Source organism: Pongo pygmaeus, chromosome 1 (genome assembly GCF_028885625.2).
Source record: "Pongo pygmaeus isolate AG05252 chromosome 1, NHGRI_mPonPyg2-v2.0_pri, whole genome shotgun sequence".
NCBI classification, from domain to species: domain Eukaryota; kingdom Metazoa; phylum Chordata; class Mammalia; order Primates; family Hominidae; genus Pongo; species Pongo pygmaeus.
This window is the reverse complement of record NC_072373.2, coordinates 13245480-13263051: the sequence shown is the minus strand read 5'-3', so window position 1 is coordinate 13263051 and position 17572 is coordinate 13245480. Positions and strand designations below refer to the sequence as shown.

Sequence of the window (17572 nt, the reverse complement as noted above, 5' to 3'; positions counted from 1 at the left end):
TAACATATGTAAGTTGTCTCTTTCAAGAAATTCACACTGGCAGGCTGTATACTGGCTCCACTGATGGTGCCAATTCCCTTCTCTGCAACAACTGAGCTCTGGACACCTCATTCCTGCAACTTCTGAGCCCCCTTCACTCTGTCCAAGTCAGAGGCCATTCTCATCCCACCGAGGGGCCAGCATGAGTGGCATTGCCTGTTGGTGGCAGCTTAGAACAGACCAGGGGTCTCACTCCATAGCCAGTGCCAGGAAAGCATCTTTCTTCCTTCTGGAGGTAAAAAGAGAATTAAAACATAGCTTATCTCCAGAGCTGAATCAGAAAACTTTTTCTATTGCCTGCTTGTAGAATATATTTTCTCAACGAAAACAATATCCAAAAGGGTGGCTTGAAATCTATAATATAATTTATTTTATTTTTTTTTTTTAAGTTTTTGAGATAGGGTCTCACTCTGTTGCCCAGGTTGGAGTGCAGTGGCATGATCATAGCTCACTGCAGCCTTGGCCTCCCAGATTCAAACAATCCTCCCACATCAGCCTCCTGAGTAGTTGGGACTACAGGTGTGTGCCACCATGCCCAGCTTTTTTTTTTTTTTTTTGGATGTTTTGCAGAGATGGAGTCTCCCTGTATTGCCCAAACTGGTCTCAAACTCCTGGCCTCAAGTGATCCACCCACCTTGGCCTCCTAAAGTGTTGGGATTACAGGTGTGAGACACTGCACTCATTTTTAGGTAAATTACAACCCCTAAGTTTTTTCTGTGGTTGAGAAACATACTAGCTCTCATAATACTGGGATAAGAGTTTCTGGGTTCCACAGGTTTTGCAGATTATTAAGTGGCTGTCTGTCTGTCTGTCGTGAATCAGCCTCCCAACATTCAATCTCTTCATTCAGAAAAGATAGAGGAAGATTTTCTTTTTAACAAAAAAGTTTATTTTCCACACTATTTGTACAGCTGTAAACTCAAGGAATCATCCAATACTTGTACAAATCTGGGAGAACAGTTAATAAGCACCTTCAGTGGTTTCCACAGTTTAAGAATTTACCATTAAAAAATTTTAGAATAAATCTAATAAAATGAATAAAATAGTTATAAAAATCATACAAAATCATGATGAACGTTTGATATAGAGGGTTTAATATGAAACGATAAATACAAAAAGTGAGACTAATTTATGGATTTGGGCTATGTAAAAGACCTACATGGTCCTCGAATCTTGTGATTCTTGGGGCTATATTTGCCTCTCAAGACAAACTCCAATTATTCAAGGAAGGCTTTCTTTCAATTCAGGTTCCAATGTACTGCAGAAGCAAGTGAGGACAAAGTCAGGAGAAGGCGGGCGGAGAGGCTGAGTGTACTGGGGTTTGAGGAAAAGAGGAGAGACTCTTTTCCCCAAAGAGAGTATCAGGCAAATTCTTCCATGTTCTCAAGTATAAGTGGTCTTTGGCAAAATGTACCATTTTCTTTTTGGAGTTACTTAAGAGTTTTACTTATTGCTGTTCTTAAATTCCTTCCCCTACCACTTCCTCTTGGGCTTTTTTATTTCTCTTGTTGATCAATCTCTTTTTTGTGATATTTTTCATTGAATCTTCTCGACTCCTTTATCCCATCCTTTACTGACTCAAACTCCTTATGCTGAACTTTTCAATCCAAAATTTCTATTGTTTTAGGACTCTGGGAAGCAGTTGATAAAAAGATAACACAAGCTACTGATATGGTCAGGAGATGTTTTCTAAACAAATTGTAGAAATATAAACATGAAATGTGGCAATGATCCCTTTAATTAGATCATTGAGCAATAAAGGATATGAACCATTAGTATAAATATTCAATTAAGTCTTTCCGGATTGTGTTGTTAGATGAGAATACATCCAAAAAGGGCCACAGATCGAGGGAGAAACCAAGGAGGGGTGAGGTCATGGTTGAGTGTAAATTGGTTCTGTCATGTGGGGGCCAGAGGTGAGGGACTGTGGTGGGACATCATCTGGTGCCAGCCCCATCCTGTACCTCAGATAGGTCTCCATGAAAAGGAGGGACATCGGTGCCAGCAGTGGGGCTAAAGACCAGCACAGCAACAGAGACTAGAACCTTGGATGCAAGTATTTTGGGCAAAGAGGAATAATTAGTAATCTTTGGTATAATTTAAGGCACATCAAAGCAATCCCCTATTCTCAAATATCTGACCTACACCTTGAAATTCCTACCATTGGACAGTCTTTTGATTTAAGCCTTTAACTAACAAATGCCAATATCCTATTGCTCAAATATTGACATTCTATCTGGGAGGGGCTGCTCATTATCATCCACCAAATGCCCATAGATCTCTAGGACAGGGTAGGTTTTGATGAAAAAGCAGAGCATGAACATTATAATGGGGTCTTAGACAAGGTGATGATGGTGAGGAACTGAGGAGTAAAACTATAGGACTATAATAAAGAAGAAATTCAGAGCACCAAAACAAAACATTAAGGAATGCTAATTCCCTCCTTAACTCCCAACTTTTCCTAGTCAGGCCCCGGCTCATAGGTCAAGGAGCTGACAGGATGGTGGGTACCTCAAAGCGAGGCTGAGCTCATAAGGCCACAGGGAAGGGTGCAACTCAAATTTGGGAGGTTCTGTTCACCACTGGGGGGCTAGTATTGGGAAAAGGTCCTAGGACACTGGAATGGGCCTGTAATCCTCACTCAGGGGTGTATAAGTCTGTCTGAGGGTTGGGGTAGGGGTGGAGGGTTCTGTCCTTGTGTAGGGGTGGAGACTTTTCTATTAGAGAAGTCTAGGGTGCATGTTTTGGGGAACAGTGAGGGAAAAGTTGTTGGGGCTCAGGCTAGGCTGGGTCTGGGCCTAGTGGCCACTCAGCCAGAGGACACTTTTCAATCTGGACCAAGTTGCTTCAAGTAGAGTGTTGCTGTGAAATACTTGGAAAGGAAATAAGGCACTCTTGTCTTCATTTCCGTTCGATACAGTCAACTCCCAAGGTGTTGTCAGGGCAACGGCAGGTCCTGCTCCCTGGGGTGGCCAAGCAGAGGTGGGTGCAGCCGCCATTGTTCACTGAGCAGTAGTTATGGCCTGGAAAAGGCAGAAATCAGTTCAATAGCCCTCTCTCTGCCCTGACTCCATAGCCATTTAAGATAGTGGGCTCCTTCTTGTGTGTGATCCCCTTTTAGTTTCCTTGAAGCCATGCTAGGAAGGCTTCAGGAGAATGGGGACACTGTGCTAGGCAGTCAGCTGAGCTGATCCATTGTTTGTTTTATCAGCATTAAACCAGACAGACACAAACACTGATTCCCAACTTGGGGGTTATGCAGATTTTCTACAAAGGCTATTAAACAGATCTCAGGGGAAGTTCTCCAGCTCTGATTATAACATGGAATTGGAATTTTAAAGTGCAAAGTTCTTTTTATGTAGCTTGCACTCCTAGCTTCACACTGACAGGAGAAGATGAGGGAAGCTGAGAAGGAAAGTGGGTGAGGGGAGAGGCCTTCAAGAGGCAGCATAGCACAGACTCCAGGGCCAGGCTGCCTGGACTTGCCCCTATGAGCTGTGTGACTTGGAGCAAGTTGCTTCAGTTTGCTTATTTATGAAATGAACATAATAATAGTACCTACCTCATAGGGTTGCTATGAGGATTACATGAACTAACAAATACAAAGTATTTAGAACTCTAAGTGAGTCGATATATGTAAAGTTTGTAGCTCACAGTAAGTGCCACACATATGTTTTCAATTCTTATTGTTAATTATTGTTATTGCTGTTAGGCCAAATGGATGGACTTTTAAAGGAGCAGAGATCCTAACATTGTAATATCCTAACCTGACTATTTGGAACCTGAAGACCCTATACTTTTATATCCAGCCCAAAACTCAATGCTTTTCCTCATCCTGACAACTTCATGACCTAATATTTTCTGTTTGTTTAACTGGTCCACCTGCTAATGAAGACCCTGGATGCAAAGGACTGGATCTCTCTTATGGCATAAACAAGTCTACTAGTGGCCATATGGGTAGCAGCCAGAGTGTGGGCTCTGAGCCTCCAGGTGCCCCCGGTACCCCAACAGTAACAGCACAGGAGAGTTACCTTGGGGACACTGAGACAGGGCCGTGGTGATGCCATACAGCCGGGTCTGCTTGTGGGGTTGGAAAGCGTCCGTCTCCCTGGAAACTGCAAGATCTAGAGCAACCACAGAATTCCTACAAAGCACCAAAGGGCAGAAGATGAAAACACATCTGATGGCTTGAACTTGTATCTATCTAAACAAGGCAGCCTCTTTGTCATTTTGAGGATAAACTGGAGGCCATAAACAGACATGATGGCCTTCTTCCTAGACATCTCTTCCTTCCGCTGGGGTGGGCCAAGCCTGCATTTCTCTGGCTTTTTACAAAAGGGTAAAGACCAGCTAGCTCTCCCCTCCCACTCTAAATCCCAGGTGGGAAATGAGCTTTCTAGACAGATGCCCCTGGCCAGTTGTCTTCTTAGTTTAATCCCTCCTTTTGCAGGAAGGGATAGTCAGGAAGAGGCCGTGGGAATATTGCAGTTTAACAACTATAATGAAGCAGCGACATGAAGTGGACATGGAGCCCACTGGCCACGTGACCCTGGGCCAGCTCCTGGAGAAAGAACAGATGTGCTGAGGAAGTCCAGGTTTAAAGACTTGAAACCACACAGTCAGGAGCATCTGGATGATAAATGGCACCTCCTGTCCCCTAGGGCCTTGTCCTCCCTCCTTCTTCATGCTCCTCTCTTGGCTCCTGACAACCAGAAGGATGAGGGAGAGGGGACATCTCTAGAGGGGACATTTCTGGAGGCTCAAAAGTCAAGCCAAGAGGCCAGATGGGAAGGGCCTGGCCTCCCAGAGACAGTGGGTGGAGGGGCAGGCCCACGCAGCCCCCATGGCTACAGCTGACGTACATCTTCCAGTCTGTGAAATACAGATTCTTCCCGTAGCTTGTCACAGCAAAAGGATACTGGAGCCCTTCGAGAACCTTGCGTCTGCTGGGCTGACTGGGGTTCAGGCATTCCGCCCGATTGGTGCCTGTGTGGAGTGGAAACAAGTCATTCATTGTTCACACAAGAAATGGCCCCTTTGTGCAAAAAAAAAACAAGAGTAATGAGGGCAAGAGTGGGAGAAATTAAGCATTACAATGACAAATCCCAGAGAACACATGGGGCTTGCTCTTAAAAACTGGGAAGTTGTCTCTTTCTCCTGTGTTGCTTCTGCTGGGGAGGCACGAGCCAGGGCAGGGTAATGTAAGTTGCGAATTGCTTATCGGTATCAGGGTGACTCCAGGCTCTGTGCAGTGCCACTTACAACACGAGGGTGGCCAACTTTTTCTTAAAGCACCAGATAGTAAATTATTTCAGGTTTTGCAGGCCAAGAGGCAAAACCAAGGACAGTATGCAGGTATCTATACAATTTTGTACCAGTATATATTTAATGTATCAGTTAAAAATGTAAAAACCATTCATAGCTTCTGGGTTACATAAAAACAGATGGCTGGTTAGATTTGACCCCAGGGCCCTAGTTTGCCCACCCCTGACTTAGGAGATTGAGACCCGCCCTGGACAGTGTCCAGCTTTCCATCACCTGCATCCACCCAGCAGAGCTGAGATGAGAACACATCGAAGGTCAGTCCATTGGGCAAGCCCAGGTCATCCTGCACAAGGATCCTCCGGTTCGTGCCGTCCATGTAGGAAGTTTCAATCTTGGGGTTATCTCTGTTCCAGTCTGTCCAGTAAAGGTTCCTGGAGGAGGAAAAAGGGGGGAAAGAGGAAAAGAAATAATAAGGATGCATGAGAAAAAGTTTATGAAAAACACTTGAAAAGAATTACAATGAAGTGATTGGCAGACATGAAAACAGAACGCCTGAAAGGATCGAGAGGTGATAAACACATTTTCTTTTGTAAAGACACTTGGATTTGGTTCCTCGTTTGAGTTTGATGATCCTGTTACTAACAAATTTGGTTCCCTTTAACATAACTGACCTATAATATCTCAATGAAGCTGTTAGCAAAAGAAAACAAAGTAAAATGCTATAACTGGCATAAATACATGGAATTCCCTGCATGAGGCCCACATGGAGGAGAGCATAGCAGACCCAGGGGACCAGACTAGGACAAGAAGCAGATGTTGGCAGGGGCTGTGGTCAAAGCACCTGCCTTCAAGGAGGTGGCTGAGTGGCCACAGAATCAGAGATGTGGTCTCAAAGGGAAGGAATCAGTGTCGAGGAGCTAACAGCCTGTTGTGTAAGAGGTAGAGCTTGCAGTAAGAAGGAAGAGAAAGCATGGATGTGCCGAAGAAACACACAGGAAGGGATCTCCAGGGTGTTCAGGCTGGGTCTGCCCCAGAAAGCAGCCTCAGCAGTCCATTTATGCCGCCCTGCTACTCTTCTGGAGTTGATATAACCTGAGTGTTGATCCACATTGAAGCCATGTGGAAAATATCCAATTTCTGAGCATGACAACTTGTAAAGTCTCCTGGCAAAAGATCTGAAAGTGGGACATGGTATCAAGTCCACACTGTAATACGTGTTCTGGCGTTGTACCGTGGATATCTACAAGTCACCAACCGTAGACTCTTTCGTCCCGTACTCATTAATTTCAGGAGAGCAATGCTGGAGTTAAAGCCTCACATCTGAGAATCTCTAAAAGGGCAGATGCAAATCAAAGAGATGCACACACATATTTACACAAAGATACCCTCTCACGGAATCCGTTACAATGCCTCTGGGATTCACCAGGTCGGTCTCAAAGAGCACCCGGCGCTGCGTGCCGTCCAGCTTCGCCACTTCTATTCGATCCAGGTTAGAGTCTGTCCAGAAGATGTTGCGGCCAAGGTGATCAACAGCAATACCTTCTGGACTTCCAAGATCTAGAAGTAAACACAGAGCTCCTCTAATTTTTTTTTGTTTTCTAAGCAGGTGAGATGAGGTTTTTCTGAACACTCAATGTTATTTCACATGGTGTCCAATCCCTGCACTTTAAGAAACCACATGGGAATGTGAAATGCTTGTTGTTTATAAGATAAACAACACTCAAAGTGACAAATTCAAAAATGCCATTTACTCACTCTGTGGGTATCCATCATGCTGCACGTTGGGAACCAGGACAGTAACAATGACTAAGCCGAGGCCCAGTTTTCCATGAGCCCACAGCCAACCACAGTTGAGACTGAGTTCCAGGTCCTATGGGAGCCTGGAGGAGGAACCCCAGCCTGGGGAGAACAGGGAGGGGTTCCTGGGGGAGGTGACATTGCTTGAAGCTGGCACCTGAAGGACTAATAGCAGTTTGTCAGACAAGGATCCTGGATGAGGGCTTTTTAGGTAGCGGGACTGGCACATAGGTATAAAGGAAGGCTGGACGGTGGCTTAAAGTGAACAGGATGTCATTGTATGTCACTGGAGACTATGAGGATGGGGGAGTGGTCAGAGATGAAGGTAGGAAGCCGTGTTAATGAACTTAGAACTTAGGCAGAGGGGAGGCAGTGGACGATCTTAAGATGGGGAATGGAAAAATAGTTCTATCTTGTTCATTAGTTATCGGGGATAAAGGTCATTGAAATAATACTTTCAAGAAACCATAGCTGTTATTACTTTCATACAAGTATAAGGGGTACAAAGAAGGGGTGTCAGTGATTACAAATAACACCCCAGTCTTTACTGGGTTATAGCAACTGATTTTCAAGCCAGGAGTTGCCGCTAGGTAACATGAACCTCCACTGCAAACCCTCAGAACCCATCTAACTTTACTGGAAGCTGAAGATTGCATTGGTGTTTTATTATATAGTTTTTTAAAATTAATAATAACAATTTGTGTTTTACTGATATCACTTAGGACTCTTTCCCTTCTACTGATTAAAGGAATGAAGGTCATTTAGTATGACTGGAGTATAAGCAGGAAGGAGAAGGAGCTACCCTACCTGAGGGATCTGGGGTGTGAGGAAACCATTCCAATACTGTGGGTTTCTTTTTTTGTTTTTTTTGACAGGGTCTCATTCTGGTTTTTTTTTTGTTTTTTTTGACAGGGTCTCATTCTGTTGCTCAGGCTGGAGTGCAGTGGTGCCATCTCGGCTCACTGCAAACCTCCACCTCCTGAGTTCAAAGGATTCTTCTGCCTCAGCCTCCCGAGTAGCTGGGATTACAGGTGTGCACCACCATGCCCGGCTAATTTTCATATTTTAGTAGAGACAGGGTTTCACCATGTTGGCCAAGCTGGTCTCAAACTCCTGAGCTCAAGTGATCCCCCACCTTGGCCTCCCAAAGTGTTGGGATTACAGGCATGAGCCACCACACCTGGCTCCAATACTGTGTTCTTTTGTCAATATACAAGCAATGCAGACCCTCAGCCCCCTTTGCATTAGCCTTCGCCAGAGCCCTAATATGATGGTGACCTTGGATGCTGGACACATCAGAGCCCCTAGAAAGAAAGCCCACCAGAGGAAGTTTATTGAGAATGAGAAACCCCACTTGAACAAGGTCTTTATTATCTAAACCCAAAGTAGAGATTTATAAAATATTAAAATATTTCCCATGTCCCTAGATGAACAGGGACAGTGAGACTGACCTCCAAAGGTCCCTTCTGGCTTTCAGATAGAACCAGAATAAGTCATTCTGGAGTATATTTGGAATGAGCACATCCTTTGTGAGAGACAAGAGCTACTCAGATATACGCAAAGAAAACAGAGGATACAGGCTGCTCTGCGAGAGTATCTTTGCGAGGCACCTGGAGGAAGCTCCATGAGCTCCATGCATATCGTCTCCTTAGAACCAGCCTTGGTCCCGATCTCAAACCCAAGAGCAACCATCCCCCCTCTCCCTCAACTCAAAATACTTCTTTATGAGCTACTCTTCCAAGGGAAAGGTCTGGAAAATCTTATCCTTCAATGTGCAGTCCGAGGAAGAAGTATTCCTTACTGCTTACCTCAAAGATGTGGTACTTTTTAGAGATACTTGTTGGGACTGTAACTCAAGGAAAGAAAGAAAAGCCTGGGATCCAGGCTGTTATGAAATAAGCAAGAAAAGAAAATGATACCTAACTGTCACTCTCACTCACTAGGGAAGCACCAACCTGTACCATGCTAAGGAGATAACTGGAAGCTTCTTTCTCTCTTAAAAAAAAAGAAAGAAAATTATTCCCAGTGATCTTTCTTCTACAAAGATCACATTTTGGTTTAATTCTGTGTTTTCACAGTAACTAGGCTTTTGCTTGGAATGCTTCTTACTGTGTTTACAGCGTTCTTGGATGGTTATGAGCTCCAAAAGCAACAGGAAATAGCAAACAATGACCTATTCCCCTCTTCCACTGGGTTTTAAAATGAAATCGTAGATAATAACAATAACATTTTTAACACACAGAGATACGCATTTTCAAACTGTTTTTCACTAAACCAAAGCATGAAAACTGGAAGACGTGATTTAAACAGCCTGTTGGCTTCCAGAAAAGGATTCAGGGTCTATGTCCAAAGCCAGACATAGTTAATTCAACCTCAGCTTCATTCCTGCTGCATCATCTTTACTGAAGGCAACAAAGAAGGGAAAAAATGCTTCGGGAGTTGTTCCACAGGCACAGGAAATCTTCTAGAATATCAGTTGTGAGGGAAACATTCCATTGAAAATAGAAAAAACTACATTCAGTGCCAAGTAAAAAGAAATACAAAATGAAGCTGCTCTATTTTAAAGATGTATCTTTGATGTGAATATTTTGCAGAGAACACAAGATGACTCCACAGAACAAATATCATCAGCATGACAATGCCATATGAGCAAAAATATTCCCAAGTCAGTTGATGAGTCACTGAATTAAGCAACATGTAATACTTGACCATTTCAGCACAGTGGAATTTTTAGAGGCCCTTGGATTTTTGTTGTAATGGTCTTTGAACTAGATAAATCATACCCGTATAAAATAATCTTGATTTGATGAACATAGGCATGAAAAACAATGCACAGAGTGGTTGGTTGAAATTGGCATCCTTAATGAGGAATTTCCTCAATTGAGGAACTGAGGTTGAACACTGAAAAGTAGATTGTGCCTGCCGGGCGCCGTGGCTAACGCCTGTAATCCCAGCACTTTGGGAGGCCGAGGCGGGTGGATCACGAGGTCAGGAGATAGAGACCATCCTGGCTAACATGGTGAAACCCAGTCTCTACTAAAAAAAAAATACAAAAAATTAGCCAGGCATGGTGGTGGGCGCCTTTAGTCCCAGCTACTCAGGAGGCTGAGGCAGGAGAATGGCGTGAACCCAGGAGGCGGAGCTTGCAGTGAGCCAAGATCGTGCCATTGCACTCCAGCCTGGGTGACAGAGTGAGACTCTGTCTCAAAAAAAAAAAAAAGTGGAAGGTGCCTAAACTTCACGCACTTTATCGTAGTAATGCAACAAAAGACTGAGAAATGTTTGTGAAAGTTTGGCTTCATTTGCTGTTCTTCTCTGGCATACATGGCCACTTTGGCTGCTAGAAGCAAAACCAAAAAGGAAAAATGATATTTGCTTGCTTACCTTGTCTAATGATGGTGGTTGGCTCTCCACCATGTAGACTAGCTCTCCCAATGGAAGGCTCAGTGATGTCCGTCCAGTAAACCATCTTGTCCACGCAGTCAAAGGCCAGTCCAATGACGACTTTAGCCTGGAAGTGAAGACCAGTGGTTAGAATGGTCCATCTACAAGCATCTGATAGTGAGAATCTTTTTGCATGCCTACAGGCATTTGGATATCTTTTGTAATGAAGTGTCAAGTGTTTTGTTCATTTAAAAATTTTTATTATTGAGTTGTAGGAGTTGCTCGTATATTTCAGAAAAAACTCTTGTCATATACATATATATGCACATCTATATGTGTAGGAATTTGTGTGTGTGTGTGTGTATATATAGATATATGCATAAATATGTATTTTTTGAGACAGGGTCTCTGTTGCCCAGGCTGGAGTGTAGTGGTGTGATTACTGCTCACTGCAGCCTCAACATCCTGAACTCAAGTGATCCTCGCCCTCAGACTCTCAAGTAGCTGGGACTACAGGCATGTGCCACCATGCCTAGCTCATTTCTTAAATTTTTTTGTAGCAACAGGGTCTCACTGTCTTGCCCACTCTGGTCTCCAACTCCTGGCTTAAGCAAGCCATCTGACACAGCCTCCCAAAGTGCTGGGATTACTGGCAGCAGCCACTGCACCCACTTATTATTTCTTCTCAGTATGTAGTTTGCTCTTTCATTTTCTTAATAGTGTTTGGAAGAGCAAAAGTTTTTAATGTTTAGTAAGTCTAATTTATTATTTTTTCCTTTTATGGCTAATGCTTTTTGAATACTAAGAAATCTTTGCCTACTTGAAGGTGATAAAGAAAAAGAAATAAGAGGCATACATATTGAAGAAGTAAAATTACTCTATTCTAAGATAATATGGTTATTTATGTAGAAAGTCATGGGGAATCTATAAAACTACTATAACCAAAAGTGAATCTAGCAAGGGTGCAAGATACAAAGTCAATATAAAATTATTTTTCTATATACTAGCAAAATATAGAAAATAAAGCTTAATAATTGTGACAGCATCAAAAAAAACAGAAAATATATAAGGATAAACATTTTTAAATATGCCAGATTCCACACGGAATACTATAAAACATTGCAGCATGAAACTATAAAAGACCCAAATAAATGGAGGGATAAATAAGGTTAAATGTAAACAATTTACATTTAAATTGTAGCTGGGACTACAGACATGTGCCAGCACACCTAGTTAATTTTTCTATTTTTTGTAGAGACAGGGTCTCACTATGTTGCCCAGGTTGGTCTCGAACTCCCGAGCTCAACTGATCCAGCCGCCCGGGCCTCCCAAAGTCCTGAGATTACAGATGTAAGCCAGTGCACCCAGACAACGCTGTGCACTTTTAAGATATTCACTTTCTTTTTTTTTTTTTCTTTTATTATTATTATTATTATACTTTAGGTTTTATGGTACATGTGCGCAATGTGCAGGTAAGTTACATATGTATACATGTGCCATGCTGGTGCGCTGCACCCACCAACTCGTCATCTAGCATTAGGTATATCTCCCAATGCTATCCCTCCCCCCTCCCCCCACCCCACAACAGTCCCCGAAGTGTGATGTTCCCCTTCCTGTGTCCATGTGTTCTCATTGTTCCATTCCCACCTATGAGTGAGAATATGCGATGTTTGGTTTTTTGTTCTTGCGATAGTTTACTGAGAATGATGATTTCCAATTTCATCCATGTCCCTACAAAGGACATGAACTCATCATTTTTTATGGCTGCATAGTATTCCATGGTGTATATGTGCCACATTTTCTTAATCCAGTCTATGATTGTTGGACATTTGGGTTGGTTCCAAGTCTTTGCTATTGTGAATAATGCGGCAATAAACATACGTGTGCATGTGTCTTTATAAACCATCACAACCAAATGCTCAGGCCCCAACTGTGGGTACCTCCTTCACAGCATCCCATGCTTATCAACTTCTCTGGCCTTCCGTGGTACTAAGGAAAGAGAACATTTCCTTCAGCAAACATGCTCATCAACTTCTCTGGCCCTCCATGGCATTAAGGAAAGAAAACATTTCCTTCAGCAAACACGCCCAGAGTCCTTTTCCACACATTGGTTCTTACAAAAGTGAGACAGAAAAGGACCGGAGGAAGCAAAGTTGAGTAATGTTTTACATGTGATTTGAGTTTCATGAAAATCTACTGGGCTATAGTTCGGTTTGAAAAGCCACTGAGAGTTAGCTCTGAGTAAGCCAGCCTCTCCTCAGAAAAGGCAAATCAATTACCCGCCAGTAACTCATTAACGAGTATTTATTAGGTGCTCATTACGTATGACGAACTGTGGTGATATTTAGACAAAACTCCAGCCTAGAAAGAACACTGAGTTACTTAACTTACCTAAAGCAACCACCTCAAAACAAGCCATCTGCCCATAGGTTGATTTGGCAAAGCTTTGTCAAGATCTTTTGCAAATTAAAATATTTTAAAACTATAGGCATTCATACTTACATAAAATTTAGCCATTGGGAGAAACCAGGTGAAAGGTACACAGGACCTCTCTGTATACCTTTCCAACTTCCTGTGGCTCTGATTACTTCAAAATAAAAACTTAAATACAAAACAGAAGCACAGACTTTTCCCTTGATCAGACAGTGAGGAGTTCCTTTCTTTAGATGCTGCCCATGAGAGGCTCAGGGAGAAGCTGCCGGGCTGTATGATCTCAGCATGTGGTGAGGTTAGATTCTGTCAATAGCCTGGAAACTATTGAAACACTGAATTGTTCAGTTACAAGAAACCCTGGGAGTAGGTGCTTGGTCGTGGACACAGTAATAGGCATTACGAAGCCAGGGAAGGACTCAGGAGGGAAGGTCTCAGGACCAAGGAAGTGGTAGACCAGGATGATCTTTTATTGGGAAAATCAGGAGGATGAGCACATACTTCCTCCTCAAGGGGTCAAGTCAAAAAGGACAGTGACCCTTACCTCACACCACATACAAAAATTAACTCAAATGAATCAAGACCTAAATGTAAGAGCAAACTTATAAAATTCTGAGAAGAAAACCAGGAAGAAAGCCTCATGACATTGGATTTGGCAACAATTTCTTCAACATGATACCAAAAGCACATGCAACAAAAGAAAAAAAAGGTAAATTGGACTACATCAAAATTAAAAATTTCTGTGCATTATAGGACACAATCAAGAGAGTGAAAAGACAACCCATGGAATGGGAGAAAACATTGCAAATCATGTATCTTTTAAAGAGTTAATATCCAGAATATATAAAGAATTTCCACAACTCAACAACAACGAAAGAACTGATCAAAAAATAGGCAAAAGGATTTAAGTAGACATTTCTCCAAAGAAGATATACAAGTGGCCAGTAAGTACGTGAAAAGATGTTCAATGTTATAAATTATTAGGAAAATGCAAATCAAAACCACTTCACACCCATTACAATGGCTATCATTTAAAAACAAAAACAGCCAACAAGTTTTGGTAAGGATACGGAGGAATTTAAACCCCTGTGCTCTGCTGGTGAGTAGGTAAAATGGTACAACCACTGTGGAAAACAGTATGGTTGTTTCTCAAAAAATTAAATATAGAATTACTGTATGATCCAGCAATTCCACTTTGGTATATGTATCGAAAAGAAGTTAAAGCAGGGACTCAAACAGATATTTGTATACCTGTGTTCATAGCAGCATTATTTGCAAAAGCCAGAAGGTGGAAGCAACTGCTGATAGATGAATAAATAAACAAAATATGGCAGATCCGTACAATGGGATTTCAGCCTTAAGAAAGAAGGAAATTATGACACATGCTACAATATGGATGAACCTGAGGACATTATGCTAAGTGAAATATGCCAGACACAAATGACAAATACTGTATGATTCTGCTTCTAGGAGGTACCTAGAAAAGTCAAAAGTATAAGGGCAGTAAGTAGAATGGTGGCTGCCAGGGGCTAGGACATGGGTGGAGGGAGAATGGGGAGGTATTGTTTAATAGCTTCAGTCTGGGATGATGAAAAAGTTCTGGAGATGAATGGAGGTGATAGTTGCATAACATTGTTTATATACTTAATACCACTTTCAACAGGTTTTTAAAAGATGGTGAATGTTTATCCTGTTGTTTCAGCATTCCCCGTTCCACCACCTACCACCTAGCCCACTTAAATTATCTGCTTTTTTTTTTTTTTTTTTTTTTTGAGACAAGAGTCTCGTTCTGTCGCCCAGGATCTCAGCTCGCTGCAACCTCTGCCTCCCAGGTTCAAGCAATTCTTGTGCCTCAGCCTCCCAAGTAGCTGGGATTACAGGCATGCACCACCATGCCCAGATAATTTTTGTATTTTTAGTAGCGATGGGGTTTCTCCATGTTGCCCAGGCTGTAAATTATCTGCTTTTTATTGCCTCACATGACATTTAGCCTCTCCCCTTGGTCTTGGGAAAGAATGTCTTTCACAGCGAATGTAACACATTCCTATTACCTGAGAGCAAGTGCTGGAGATGGAAATGACACAGATGATCTTCAAGGTTTACATTTTCAGCAAGGCGATAGATGAATACAATGATCATGCATGCATTTGTTCGGCAAATATTTTTTCGAGTGCTTCCTATATGCCAAGCAGTTTTGGGTCTAGAAATACCACATGAAACCAATACCTCCATGAAAGAAATGAACAGTTCCTGTCTTGTGGTGCTGATATTTTAATAGGAAGATACGTGTCAGATACACAACACAAATATGGGTGTTTAATGCATCACATAGTGCCAAGAGCTCTGATGAAATACAAAGCAGCATAAAGAGCTAGAGAGCAGTGGTGGCTGCTGTCTGGACAGGAGGATCAGGACAGGCCTCTCTGAGAGACGATATTTTGGCAGAAATTTGCATGAAGTGAGGCAGTGAACTGTGCAATTGTTAGGCAGGGGGAACTGCAAGTGCAAAGGCCCTGAGACAGAAATGTGCCTGGTGTGTTCAAGGACCAGCCAGAGGGCCAGAGGGTTGAAGCCGGTAAGTGAGGTGAGAGTGGTAGGGAACAGGGTGGGAGAGGGAGCCAGAGGCCAGATCCTATAGGGCTTTGAGGGCCATGCAAAGGACTGGATTTTATTCTGAGTGAAGAGGGAACCCATTTGAGGGCTTTGTGTAGGAAAAGGACATGAATCTCATAAAGACTTCTTTGCAAGAGGCTTTTGAAAAGTATTTTGATTTTGGATACTTTTTTGCTCATGTTTCCTCCCTGGTCCCAAAGAAGGGATGTGGCTGTGTGTGGCATCTATGAAATGGAGATCAATTCAGGAAGAGTAAATAGAAAAAGAAGAAAACACAATGGGTAGAGAAAGGAGGAAGATAAGAAAAACTGAAAGCTGGGCCTGTGGCAGACAAGATGGCCCAAGTAGCATCTTTACCAAGAATCTTCAGGTAGACTTTGTGCCTCCAGTGAGGAATGATAGGGCTTTCTGCTGGGCTTTCTTTTACAAGAGTCAGTGATCTCAGACCCTCCCTCTCCTTCACTCCTCATGGGACCCTCACAGCCCCTCCCACTGCTCCAGCAATTCTGACTCAGCCTTGTAGTAGAAGCCTGCAGGTCTCAGGTTTGGTTTCTTGGCAGGGGTCAGGATCAGATAAAACCAAACGGCTTTTCTGAATTGCCCAACCTCTATCTAATGGGAAAAAAAGTCCCTAAATCACAAAATGCATCTCTGAAGCTTTGAAAGCCTCTAAAAACTCCAATGCTTGTTGCTACATCAGAGCAGATATGAGGCTCTTAAATTGAGCAGCTGCTGAAAGATGAATCACTATGAATTTGGCAGGGGAACGGAAAGATCACGAGCAGCTCAGCAATACAGTGGCCCCATCTAGAGATGGTCACTCAGGGCCACATGGAATGAGCACCCATGGTTCCAGGGGTTGAGCCTGGGGTTCTGGTCTGACCTCGTCCTGCTTGTTTCTCCAGGTCACTGAAGCAGGAGCTGTCACCAGGTGTAATCAGCCAGCACTCACCGGGACATGAAGGAACGCCTTCGCTTCTGTCTTCCTCATGGTATTTCCCTCCAGGGGCAGGCGCTCAATCTTCCCAGTCTGGGCAAAGAGTAAATGGGTCCCGGGAGGCAAGGGGATCACGGCGGTAGGCACCGCGGGTCCTTGGTGAATCGGGGGAGCCACTGTACTCAGACCTGCATGGCAGAAGGGGTCAGTGAGTGAGGCCCGTGTGTACCAGGAACACACAGATGCACACCCCCACACCCCCACACACATGCACGCATGCACACACATACACACACCCACACATCAGGTCACGTCACCTTCATGGCACCACAAACTGCCACAGCCACACAATGCCCATTTTAGAGCTGAAAGCACCAGAATTAGAAAGCCCTTAGTCAATCAAAGGGCACTGATGAAGAAGGTAATACACAGCATTAAAGGTCATGTGAAAAAAAATGGCTTGGCCTTCCTGTTTTTTTTTGCAATGGAGTCTTGCTCTGTCACCCAGGCCGGAGTGCAATGGTGCGATCTTGGCTCACTGCAACCTCTGCCTGCCTGGTTCAAGTGATTCTTGTGCCTCAGCCTCCTGAGTAGCTGGGATTACAGGCATGCACCACCATACCCAGTTAATTTTTGTATTTTTAGTAGAGACGGGGTTTCACCATGTTGGCCAGGCTGGTCTCGAACTCCTGACCTCAAGTGATCTGCCCACCTAGGTCTTCCAAAGTGCTCAGATTACAGGTGTGAGCCACTGTGCCCGGCCGGCCTCCCTCTTAATAGAAAAGCTTTGGCTACCCATGCTCTGCTTTAGGTACTGGCGCTAGAGGAGTGAACCAAATAAGAGCAGCACCAGCAGCAGCACCAGCAGCACCAGTGGTAGCACAACAGTGAAAACAGCATCCCTGAACTCCCTGCCCACAGGGAGCCAGGTTCTAGTGCAAGCTATTGAGCTTTTTCATGCTGGAGGAGCCTATCACAGTGAGTTGCCCCATACAGTGCACTCTGTCCCAGTGCCACAGGGATGGGAGAGCCTGGGGCCTGACAAGCAAGAACATGACGTTTATGGGCTTCCAAGAACAAAATCATGGCCAGGGGCTCCTTTTCCCT

The 17572-nt window shown here is 43.5% G+C and overlaps 1 protein-coding gene across 1 annotated transcript in view; it reads right to left on the bottom strand.

Annotated features, from left to right (window-relative positions):
- Positions 1 to 905: 905 nt before the first annotated feature.
- The window catches only part of NID1 (nidogen 1), an 89972-nt gene continuing 73305 nt past the window's right edge, over positions 906 to 17572 (bottom strand). The window contains exons 14-20 of the mRNA XM_054501877.2: positions 16481 to 16653; positions 10486 to 10612; positions 6690 to 6861; positions 5578 to 5735; positions 4902 to 5025; positions 4071 to 4183; positions 906 to 3062 (exon numbers count right to left, since the gene is read on the bottom strand). Of these exons, the coding sequence (XP_054357852.1) occupies positions 2941 to 3062; positions 4071 to 4183; positions 4902 to 5025; positions 5578 to 5735; positions 6690 to 6861; positions 10486 to 10612; positions 16481 to 16653 (989 nt within the window). The 3' untranslated portion in view covers positions 906 to 2940. The remainder of the gene's footprint in view (positions 3063 to 4070; positions 4184 to 4901; positions 5026 to 5577; positions 5736 to 6689; positions 6862 to 10485; positions 10613 to 16480; positions 16654 to 17572) is intronic.